This window comes from Lutra lutra, chromosome 5, assembly GCF_902655055.1.
Source record: "Lutra lutra chromosome 5, mLutLut1.2, whole genome shotgun sequence".
Taxonomy (NCBI): Eukaryota; Metazoa; Chordata; class Mammalia; order Carnivora; family Mustelidae; genus Lutra; species Lutra lutra.
In genome coordinates, this window is record NC_062282.1 from 3,910,907 (window position 1) to 3,923,172 (window position 12,266).

The 12,266-nt window shown below is 51.4% G+C and overlaps 1 protein-coding gene across 2 annotated transcripts in view; it reads left to right on the forward strand.

The window, feature by feature from the left end:
- The first annotated feature begins 2,913 nt into the window (after positions 1–2,913).
- The window catches only part of ICE1 (interactor of little elongation complex ELL subunit 1), a 59,941-nt gene continuing 50,588 nt past the window's right edge, over positions 2,914–12,266 (forward strand). For both annotated transcript variants that reach the window (XM_047729223.1, XM_047729224.1), the window contains exon 1: positions 2,914–3,221. In XM_047729223.1, the coding sequence (XP_047585179.1) occupies positions 3,138–3,221 (84 nt within the window). In that variant the 5' untranslated portion in view covers positions 2,914–3,137. The remainder of the gene's footprint in view (positions 3,222–12,266) is intronic.

A 12,266-nucleotide genomic window follows, 5' to 3' on the forward strand; every position in this document is an offset into this window, starting at 1 on the left:
GGATAAGTGCATCAAATGAAAGAATGCTCTTCATGAAGCAAAATATAGGAACTTCAGAGAACAAATTGCTTTTCACTTTGAGTTCATATGATGATAATCTATCAGCCATTTCAGTAGAAGCACATGATAATAAATAATCAGTGTCACTAGCCTTTTAATTATGTTACATTCTAATTTGGAGAAGTGACGGAGCATCTGGGAGGCCGTGAGGCAAGGACTGTGACTTTTACATTAATAAGAGTCAGATTCTCTGAACAGTGGACTGGACTCCACAGCCACAAGGAAGCCCCCACCTCAGAAGCCAGAATCTAGACATCCCTCCAGGTCTGGTGACGCTGACACAAAAACGCAACACTTTTCTTGGAAATTTGATAAGAAAAATGATTAAAAAAAAAAAAAAAAAGAGCAACACCCCAAAATGAAAACCAAAACCACCTACTATTTTTTCTGTGAGTAAGCTAAAGACGCATTTGTTTTCCCAAGTGGATCGCGCCATCGATAGCTTGTTACGAACTACTCTCTGCATAGCAGATCTCGTGGATTTGGTCCTGTCCTGGTCACCTTTCACTTAAATGACAGTGAATGCTCTGTAAGGGAATACCAGCTCAGATGGGCCACTCACTTGAGAATTTATAGCCAGCTGTGTCTAAACTCACTATTCAGGGCTCTCTGCGGCATAGACACTTGTTTCCATCACAATGACGAACAGCTGTGGCTCCTCATGTGGGAAAGAGGAAAAACCCAATTTTCAGGATTCCTCAATGAGTGGCCTATATCAATTCCCATTATTACCTACGATGTGTTTTTATATAGCCTGGAAGGTATGAATGAGTTTTACATTTTTTAAAAGATTTTAAGTCATCTCTACACCTAACCTGGGGCTCGAATTCACAACCCTGAGATCAAGAGTCACATGCTCCACCGACAGAGCCAGGCAGAGCCCAAGTTTTATGTTTTTAGGTGGTTCTTTACCAACCAAAAACTAATGACAAATAGGAAGGGCGATCTGTAGTGCCCCCAAAGCCTAAAACGGTTACCATGTAGCCCTTTCCAGAGCATTTGCTGACGCTGCATTACACAAACAAGAGTTTTGTTTCTTTCTCTAAAAGCTTTAAGGACGGTTTGAGATAGGCAGAAGGAGAAACAAATGCACTTTCATTTCGGAACGAGTGTTTTTTCTTTTTTACCTTCAATTAGTTGCAGCAAATTTGGTCCGCTCTGACACTCGCCGAACACCTACTGTGTACAGCACTTCACAAGGTTTAAAAGAAAAACGGAGAGGTCTTAGAAGACATGAACGTCACTGTGATCCTAGTCAAAATGTTTTGTTATCCCCGCCCCCCGCCAAAAAAAAAAAAAGAGTGCAGAAAAGAAGGCAGGTGTCACTCCGGGTGCTGGAGGTCAAACATGGGAGCTGGAAGGACTACCTGGCTGATTCTAGCTGGTGGGGCTGGGAGGAAAGCCTCCCGCAAAGACAAAGGCAGGAAGGCGGCGTGAGAGCGCTGAGTGCCAGCGACAGGAGGTGCGCGGTGGGTGCGGGTGGACCGCCTAGAGAAAGAAGAGGCTGAAGGCTACGCTGGTGTTCCCACTAAAGTCATCTGGAAACAAGACACAACAAAACACAACGCTCACTTGGGAAACCTTAAATAAAAGGGAAGTTACTGCGAAGACCTATTTGTCTGGGATGCGAAGCCAGAAATGGAAAATCATCAGGGCGCATACATGGTCTCCTTTCCCCTTTCTCTCATGGGCCCCACGGCGGGGTCGGGGGACGGGCGGTCTCCCAAGGCACGTCTGCTTCCCGCCGGGCCGCTGCGCACTCCGCCTTTCCCTCTAAGCCTGGCTTCGTCTCTGCTCTTGGGCAAATGGACCCATCACAGCAGCTCCTCTCCCAGGCGCCATCGGAGGCGTCAGGGACGAGAAGCGCCGCTGTCAGGTCTAGGACGCCGGGTCCTCACGGCACAGCACGGGCCAGCCGCAGGTTCTGCGCAAAAGGGCAGGGGGTGGCGTTGGGGCAGGAACCAGACCGCTTTCCTGGAAGGGTTGTTTCCAGCTGCAGGTCCGTGCGGAACGCTTGGGCAGGAGCTGGCGAGGCCCGCACGTCCCCTCCACACGGACGTCGCTCGAACCCGACGCCACGAATTCGGACTCTGTCGCCAGACGCCGGGAAGGCTCGGCAAGTTTCTGCGCAAGGCAGCGACCCTGGAGAAGCGCATCCTGGTGGCGGGGGAGAGGGTCGGAGCCCAACTGTACCCAGTAACCGCGGGGAGAGGACTTTTAACTTTTTCCCTCTGAAGAGGCACGAACCCGGGATCTGGCGGTGGCTGGCCGCGGTCTGACTGCGCTTCGGGCCGCGGACGGGCCTCCAAGCCGACCAACGGACCGCAGCGGGGAGCGGGCGGGAAGGACGGACCGCCGTCGCGAAGGCCGCGGCGAGGCGCTCAAGCGCACCCGGCACGGCCTCAGGATCGCTCGGGGGCGTCCGCCGCGCGGGCCGTCGGGAACCGTAGTCCTCCAGCTCTTCGGGGTACCCGGCCGGACTCGCACGGAGCGGTTCCCTCCGGTTACAAATCGCACACCTGCCGGTCCGGGTGCGGGTCCTTCCAGTCTAGCCGGCGCCTGAGTGACGTCATCACGGGGGTCACCGCCCCCTCGCTAAAGGCTTTAGGTGTCTATGGAAAGTCTGTCCCACAGCAACCTGGCAATAAAAGATTAACCCCCTACATGGCACAAGGAGTGCACCTTCGGTGCCTCTGATCGACCTGACTCTTCCTTGGTGGGCGCCTCTCCCGTCGCCTCGGCCCGGCCCCCCCTTCCCATTTTGCTCAGGCGGCACGGCGGGCAGCCCCCTGCCGCGGCGAGGGGCGGGGCGACCTAGGGCGGGGCGGGGTCCTGGCTGAGCGGTGTCGCGTTCGGGGGCCGCGCCGGGTCGCGTTTCTCTCTAGTGCCCGAGGCGGCTCCGTCCGGGAGAGCCTTTCGCCAGCTCCACGGGGACCTCTGTGCACGGATGGACCCGCCCGGACTCGGCGGGAAGCGGCCTGGCAGGCGGCGGCCCCGGCGGCATCAGCAGAGGGAGGACAGGGCCGAGGCCGCGGGTCCCTGAGGCGCGCGGGCCCACAGGGCCCGGCGTTGGCACCATGATGCCAGGCGAAACCCACTCGGCGGCGCCCGGGACGGCGGCGGACCTCTCGCGGTGTCAGGGCTGCGCCTCCCTGCAGCAGGTGCGGCGCCTTCCCGGGCCCAGGGCACGGAGGAGCTCAGCCGGCCAGCCAGGGCGCGGGGCTGGGGGTCTGGCCGCGCAGGCTGCGCCCCCGCGCGCTGCTCGCGCTCCTCGGCGGAAGCTCCCCCTCCTCGCCTTCCCGCTCCCCTTTCTACTGCAGTTGTTTGGGGGAACCGCCTCTCTTGCTTTATTTAGGCTTGCAACCCAGGACTCGTCTGCCGGGATGCAGGGCGGGGGTCGCGGAGTGAGCGAGATCTGGAGGGCCCCTTCCTTCACTTACCCGGTCTCAGGGCTCCCCGGGGCTGACTTCGAGCTTGACGAGTGATGGGCGAAGTGCAGAGGGAAGCTCCCTCTCGGAGGGATGAGATTTGCGATTGCTCTGGTTCACCCTGAGGTATTTTTTTGCCTGGAGGCGCCACGTGTGGGTTGGCTGGGAGGGTCATTCGTCAGTTAAAAGCTTGCAGTTACTGGACGTGTCTAACAGCAGAATGGCCTGCTCTGTACAGTGACAGAAGAGGCGTTGCTAGTGTCTGACTCCAAGTCCTGTGAGGTAGTGGAAATAGTCCCAGGTGCTTATTTCCGAGATCTCTTCGTTGTCCGATATCGAGAGTTTCTTAGCTTCTAGGGTCAGTGCCTTTAATGGCAAAGTAGGACACGCCCTCCCTCCTAGATTGAATTAAATTATCACCCTTTCTTCCTAGTGTTCTAGGCACCAGGGTCACAGTGGTGAACAAAATAGATGCTCTGCTCATAAAAGTAAGACACGTGTCCAAGTACGACTGTAGAGTATTTTAAATATCCTGAACATAAAGGAGGAATTGGAATGGTGGTCTTGTCTCTTGGCTGGGTTGGTGGGCAGGACGTTTTTGGGGGAGGTGAGATGAGGAGATCTGAATGCCGAGCAGCAGAGATATGGGAGGAACTTTCTCCATGGAGGGACTAACAGGTGAGAAGGAGCAGGGTGCCTTTAAGAAGCGGACCAGTGTCTGGTTGACATGGGCTCGGTGCAGAGGGCAGAGTGGCTGTGGTGAGGAGACCAGAAAGGAATGTAGGCTACAGGCTATCGAGATAAGCTGCTCTTTTTTTTTTTTTTTTTTTTTTTTTTTAAGTGCATTATCTGTGTGGTGATCCCAGATGTTTTAAGTGTTGAGAACAGGGGAGAGAGGAAGGGGTCATGCAGTGGCATTCTGGATGGAAGGGAAGCAGTTAACTCATTGTTGGAGTTGAGCTGCACTGTGTAGGCGTGTATGCGTGCATTTTTATTTTCCCCTTAAAACCCCAGGAGCATGAGTGAAGTTCTCTTGGATCTTTAATAAATTGTATTTATTCTTTGTGCTAGTTTCATCCTAAAAGTATTTATAGGTCACATGCTGTGTTTCAGGCAATGTGATTGTAGCAGCAGGAAAAAAGGCAAACATCCTTGATCTCTTGGAACTTCCATTCTAGGAGGAGAGGAGATAGATTAAGCAAGTTACATGAGAAGATAATATGGTAGAGAAAAATTAAGCGAAGAGGGTGGAAAGGACAGATGGGCCAGGAAGGGGTACTGGCTGGTGGAATTTATGTGGGAAGTCCTAGGAAAGCCTTTCTGAGAAGGTTATATTTGAGCCAAGGTGGAGGGAGAAGCAGCTGTGCACATACTTGAGGAGGAGAGCGGCCCATACAGTGGGAAGATCAGGTGTGGAGGCCCGATGGGGGTGTGCTTGATGTGGTTGGGAAGAGGAGGCGGCCACTGTAGCTGGGGCGGAGTGAATGTAGAGGCCTTGGTCTATTCTGGGCTGCTGTAACGAAAGGGCATAGGCTGGTGGCTTCTGAGCAATAGGAATTTATTCCTTAGAGTTCTGTTCACTGGGAAGTCCTAGATCAAGGAGGCATGGGCGGATTTGGTGTCTGAGAGGGTCTGATTCTGCTGTTTTCTTGCCCTGTCACCTGGTGGATCATCTAATGGGAAAGCCGAGCTTTGTGAGGTCTTTTTTAAAGGGCACTGATTCCATTCCTGGGGGCTGTGCTCTTACGACCTGATCACTTCCCAAAGGTGTCCCAGCACACGAATTTGGGGGTGGGGCACAAAAACAGGTATAGCAGTCAGGAAGTCCTATGACATCAGTAAAAGAAGGGTGGGATTGTGTGGGCCCTCAGACAGCATTGCAAGGATTTGGGCTTTGACTCTGAAAGGATAGGGAGTTATTGGAGGCGCCTCTGCAGGAGAACAGCTGGCATGAGTTACGCTTTTCAGTTGTGGATCTGGTCTTTCTCCAAAAGCCTGATCAGCCATGGCAGTCCTCATCTTCGCTGAAGGTGGCACCTGGCCGGAAACGAGACGTGTCTTCCGTGGTTCCTGTCTTTCTCTCACATCCTGACCACCTTCATGACTCACCCCCTCCTCACTGGTCGCTGCTGCTTCCAGTCCTGGAACCCAGTGTGCTCTCTGGCCTAGAGGTTCTGGCTCCAGTCTCCTGAGGACGCCTCCTCTTCCACCCTTGCCGCATTCCTCCTCAGAGAGGCAGTAGGAGGAATCCCGTTAAGTCCTTCAGTCCAGGGTCTGCAGACTTGTTCCGCGAGGGGCAAGATCCTCAAGATGTAGGGCCTGTGGTCTGTTTATGGGTCCTCTGCCTGCTTGGACAGAGTGTAAGCAGAGCAGGCAGCAGTAAAGGGGTGGGCCTAGCTGGATTTACAAAAGCGGGCCCTGCCTTTTCAGATCTCTTTCCTAGGTCAGAATACTTGCATTAGGGTTTCTGCCTGGAGCATCTTTTTAGGGGAAGAGGAGGATTCGTTACATGTAGAGTCTCAAATGAATCTTCAATTTTGCAAAGGCAGGCTGAATAAATAGGTTCGCGGCAGATCATTGAAGATCTCGAATGCTAACCCCCTTTAAGTTTTATACTTATTTTTCCAGGGTTATGGAGTAGAGAAAGAGTTTGCACATTACCACATAAGAGCTGTGTTTTGGGTAAAAATAGCAGCTGGTGGTATACAGGTTGGGTCGGAGGAGGTGCAGCTAGCTCTGGAACGGTATTTTCCGAATGCACGCTGCTGAGAACATGGCCTGGGTGTGAAGCTTCCCAGGAGTGGGACTAGAAAGCGGAAGGGTTTCAGTGTGAGAAACTACCAAGGGGAGGTGGATTTCAGATCTGGGGACGGAAGGATCCAGAGATTTAAACCAGAGTGACTGCGAGCTGTTAGAGGGAAGAGAAGTGGAAACCAAGACAGAAGAGGTGTTGGAAATGTGGGATTGAAGTTCTGGAATGAGGTCAGAGTTGGAATTTTCAGCTGCTTTCACATTTGCCGTTTGTGGGACATGGGCCCCCAGAGCACCTGATGGCCTGCTGAGAGGATCTAGCAGAGGCCTGGGTGGGTTGGCGCGGAGTTCCTTCTGAGAATTTTTTAGGGGGAGAGATGGTGATAGGAGAACGGGTGAGCATGTTCTGTCCTTTAGAGAGACTTTGAGAACCTTTGTGGCACATCATGAGACGAGGTGCCGTCCCCAGGAGCCATTGAGGGGAAGGCTTCTGGCTACTGACGGGACATGGGCGTGGAGTGGTGAGAAAAGGAAATAGGGAAACACGCACTTCGGAAATGAGGGTGGGAAAGATTGAGAACGGAGCAGGTGTCAGTCAGGATACATCACCTTAGGAGAGGCTGCCAGGTTCCCTCCTTGAGAGACACTTGTGTGCCCTGCACGGAGAAGGTGGCCGGCTGGGTGGTTTCACATGGGCACTTTGCACCTACCAGAAATGGGCAGGCAGGCTGCAGGTGTCTCCCCGCTGGAGGTGGTCGCGGCCACACTGGGCTCGTTCTGAACCGCAGCGGGAAGCTGTCTCTCCTGAGTGGAGACGTCTCGTCTTCGTGCTGGAACTCTCTCTCCCTGTCGTCTTTGCCCCGGTGTTGACAAATGACCATGTCTGTGATCGGTCGCTCCGTTCGAAAGTTTGTGGGTTAACGCCTGTTTGGTATCCTTTGTTTTGTAGTCCCGCAGTTCACCTCCTGTCTGTGGCCACTGGAGCTCCAGTCCAAGGTCTCTACGGGTTGCTGGACTTGAGCAGTCACATCGGAGCAGCGTGGGTCCTTCCTGTGGGGGCCGTGTGCACTTACACACTTCTAAAGATGAGTTGTTTTCAGTCCAGCGGCACAAGCTGTTCTGGTGGAGGAGAGCCCCCTCTTTACGAGCATTCTTCACTGCAGAGCAAAACAGTTTAACGCTTGGGAATCCTGGTGACAGAGCGCGTGGTTATACTGCGGAGCTCATGCCACTACAGTAGATTCAGAATGGATGGTGTTTGGCTGCCCGTGGTACAGATTTGAGCCTGTTATTTATATGACTTGTGTTGGACTCCCAGTGATATTGCCAGTGGTTTGGACTTCATCATCTGGAACCTAAATCATGATTTCTCTTAGATGCACTGATTTGTAAGTGATTATATGACAAAGAAGGCTCACAGAATTGTAATTCATTCAGTGAGTAAACATTTCTTGGGCATCACTGGGTCTAGGATGCCATGCCTTGTTTTGGCATACGGTCATGAACAAGAGGCTTGGGGCTCGAATTCTAGTCGGGGTGTCAGATGGTGAGAGAGCTACCACAGAAGGAGGGTATAAAATGAGCTCCGTGCTGGGGGGCATACAAGGGAGCCTGGGAGCACCTAGGAGGGACTGGGGAAGGCTTTCTCAGGGAGGTGAATCTGAATTGAGGTCTGTCTAAAGGATGGTTCTTAGTTGAATAAGAGGAAGAGATGGAAGGAACATGTTGTGGACAGGGCGCCACGTGCAGAGACCGGGGTGGGAGAAGGTAGTTTGTGATGGAGAAGGCATGATGTATGCGGTCAGGGCAGCTGAAGACCATGCATGTGAGACTGGGGCCTGCCTTCCAGGAGGCGGAGCCTCTCACCTTGTTTGGTGGAGAAGTTCCCAGAATGGAGTTGGTGGTGGGGGAGGAGGGGTTCGCAACCTCCTGCCTTGTTCCAGTCCACTCTGTGCAGAGGATGTCCCATGGGGTCCTTGAGCACCGCCCGGGAGATACAGAGATACACTCCGCTCTGATGCAGATCGGTGTAGACTTTACCTAAGAGCAGTGAATAACAAGTTAACAAGTAGGAGGAGGAAATGTCGCGTATCAGAGAGGATTCAAGCTGAACAGTGAGCCGGATCACCCCCAGCAGAGCAATTAATTCAAAAGAAAAATAATTTCTTTTGAAATAACTAAGAACTTAGAAGGAAATCACCAGAATAGTACCAAACACTCTGGTATTCTCTTCACTCCATTCACCAGATGTTCAGATGTTTCCTCCTTTGCTGCGTCATTGATAGGCACACACATGCTTTCTTTGCCCCACACACCACAGGGTGTGTTTCCCCGCAATCTGAACACTTTCCAACGGAATGAGCCTTCAGTCCTCCAGTCTGGACATGAACGTCGGTGCTCCCGCTCCATGCCATCCCCCTGGCCCTTCGGGTATTGCTTGTGGGCCCAGGAATCCCGCCTGCCTTGCTGGTTCTAGGTCTGGTTGGGGATGTGTGTCGTAGAGCACTGTCGTGTCTATTCAGCCGCCTCCAGCTGAGACTTTCTCTGCCTTTTATGTACCTGAAAGCTTAAAGAGCACATTCTTGTATTCTCCTTGGGAAGGTCTGGAGACACTGTGGGAGGTCACGCTGTATCAGGTATTCCCAAACCCACTCCCAGTTTCAGTGTCGTCCTGCTCACCAAATGGCTTATTATAGTGAGAGCGTACAAAGCTACATCCGCCAGGAGAAAAGGCCATGGGGTGGGGCCCTGAGGAAGCCCAGTGAGGGTGAGTGGACTCACTGAAGTTCTCCAGTAGTGTGCTGTGACATGGCACAGTGTCTCTTGGGCACTGGTCCCATATGCCTACCTAGAACTTACCCAGATTCTAGGCTCCCAGCAGGAAAGCAAGTTTCAGCATAAAGCACATCATGTAGTTAAGCACAGGGAACCACTCTTAGCATTGGAAGAATGGTGGGAAACCTCTAGAGATCCAAGTTCCCAGACACCACCAAGGGCCCACCTTCCTAGCAGGCCTTTCCAGGGACAGTATCTCAGACCTGCTGTGTTAACTTTGCACGTACACCGTAGTGGTCGAGGGAGTGCCCTGGCCACGTGGTTAGTAGAGGCCAGAGATGCGGCCCAACGTTTGCACGGGACACAGGACAGCCACCCCAAATAAGAATCTTCCAGCCTATGATGTTAGTGTTGAGGTTGACTTTGGCAACGTGCTTGTCCTATTATCACCTGTTTATCAGCCCGTATCTGCACACTGTACTCACTCCTTGAGTACTGCCATTTTGCCAAGCGTGCTGGCATCCCCTCTCCCCACCTCTGCCCCTTGGCCAGGGTTATCCTGCTGCCCTGCTGCCCCCTCCTCGCCCTGTGTTCTCAGCCACTGTGTTGATTCCACTTCTCTGAGAAGGGAGGGAAGAGAAACATAGCCTGGATTTCTTTTCCCCAAGTGCTAAATGCTCACAGTGACATTCGGAGGATAGTGTGTGGATAAAATTAAAAGAGTATGCTTTTGAAAAGGAGCAAGTGGGGAATGGAAAGTAATAGAACGTGCTGCTCTGGGGATTGTATTAGCTGTATAAAGTGCAGCTTGAGGGACCAAGCCAGAAGCCAGAGATAGAAGAAAGATAGATGGTGGTTAGGGGAGAGGACTGGGAGGAAGCCTGAGCATTGGAGTAGGAGTTCCAGAACGGCAAGACCGCTGGGAGAGAAGCAGCAGTCGGGGGAAGCACATCACTTTGAGCTCTCCTGGAGGGGTGCACCCTGCACCTTGCTTCCTCCCAGAGGCTGGACGGCAGTGGGGTGCAGGGTATCCCCATAAACGCACACAGGCTGCTGAGACCCAGCCTGCTGCACTCTGACGCTTCCGAGATACGTTAGAAATGGTTGCAACCATCATAAATAGCATTTGGACCAGAGTGGAGAAAAACAAGAGCCTGTGTTGTTAGGGTGCTGTGGTATCTGCCTGAATTTGAGCTCTGAGGAAAAAGTCAGGACCTGGAATTCTGTAGGAAGCTGAGACTTCGTCTGTGCTCCGTCTCCGGTTTTTCCTGTGTCATGTTTTGTGGTCTCAAATTCTTCTCTTTATCGAATATTCGTGAACGCAGTTCAGAGAGGTAGCTAGATGTGCAAGACGTGTGAAGCCAGCCGTCAGTTCCCTGCTGACCTCTCCCCTTGCACTGTTAACTGCACTGTGTGTTTGTGATGAGCTCTAGTATCAGGAAGTAATAGCCTCGTGTTGCTACTTCTGGTTTTTTAGTGTAGAGCACATTCGATTTCTGCCTTTGGAAGGTGCAGACTGAACTCCCCTTCCACTCTGGACCCCACCTGCCTGGGCATCCCTCCTGTTACCCGCCCCCCCCCAACCCCCGTCTTCTTAGCCTGCATAGGGTTTTGCTTAAGTCATTACTCAGAGTGGATGTTGTTATCACTATGTGTTATTCAGAGCTGTACTCTGGAGTAAATTATGATTATTTTTCCTTTCCCGTGTGTTTTCATGTTTCCCCTGATGAATGATGATATCCTTGATTCAATTTGCTCATCTCAAAATGTTAAGGACTATTTACCATATGCCAGGAACTGGGTTAAACCCTTTCTGTGGCTTATCCTATTTACTCCCTAGAGCTGGCCCACTCTGCCCCTCCCAGCGTTTCAGTCCTCTTATCTATAGAATTGGAAAGGGTACTGAGGCAGGGGGAGGCTAAACAAATTTGCCCGAGGTTCACTCAGCCAGAAATAGGTGGGACAGGAATTTGCATCCAGCTGTGTGTGACTCTGGAGTCTGGTTTCTGGAATGTTTCTTGCATAGTACTTAACATTACAGAACGGCATCTGGAGGCAAGGTGGAGAAAATGAGGCCAACTAACAACTGGAAGAAGGATGGAAAAGCGGGGGGGAGAATCACTTGTACTTAAAAAATCATAATTTAAGTGCATGGTGAGATTTACTTGGAATTCTCTGCCAGTTAGGTAGAAATGTCCTCTTACTGCTTTCATGCCACCAGATATTCCAGCACTTTCTTAAGGGAAAAAATTCCCTCCTGAGCCTTTGTATCTGCTGTATTCTGGGGCGCAGCTCCCTTCCTGGATTCCCCTTACCTCTGTTTTGGATGCCGCGCCATCTTATCTGGGTTGACTTCCATGCTTTTGGTGGATCGTGTTTACATCCTTTAGTACCTCCCTAAGTAAGGATGTCTGGGAAGTAAATTTGTAGGAATTCTGCAGATTTAAAAGTGTCTATTTTACCATCCCAATCGATTGGTAGCTTGTACAGATTTTATCTTGGAATTCACTTTCCTTCAAAATCTTGAAGACTTGTTTTCTGGGTCCTAGATGGTTGTTGAAGGCCTAAGCCACTCTGATTCCAGAATCTTTGTATATGATGGTTTGGTTTTATTTTTCTCTTGGGATTTCTGTAGGGTCTTTGCTTGTCTCTGATGCTCTGAAATTTGGTGCTGATGTTCCATGCTTTGGATGCTATTTCTGTTCATGTGCTGGGACGTTTCAGTTTGGAAACTTCTGGATTCAGTTCTGAGATTTCAAGAATATCGCAGTTTCTTTGACGGCCTTTTCTCTTACTTTCTGCCTGGAACTCGTATTGTTGGGCACGTGATGATCTCACAGCGATACGCCAGTTTTTATTTGTCCTTGTTCTTTCTCATGTCTGTGTTTTGCGTTATTTGGAGGAACTCTCTTTTTTTTAATCATCAAATCTTTTGAGGCTTTTATTTTTCTTCCTTTAATTTAGTTCTGCAGTTTTAGATATAATTCACATAAAATTCATCCTTTTTATGTGTACAATTCCGTGGGTTTTAGTGCAGTCACAGTTATGCAACTCTGTCACCACTTTGTAATTGTAAGACACGTTCCTCTCCATCCCCCTCACTGTGCCCCTGCCAGGAGCCCTCTTAGGCATTAGGAGTCATTCCCTGTCTCCCTTACTCCCAGTCCCTGGCAACCACTAATCTGCTTCTGTCTTTGGATTTGCCTGGTGTGGACAGTTCATATGAATGTACCCGTGTGGCATGTAGCCTCT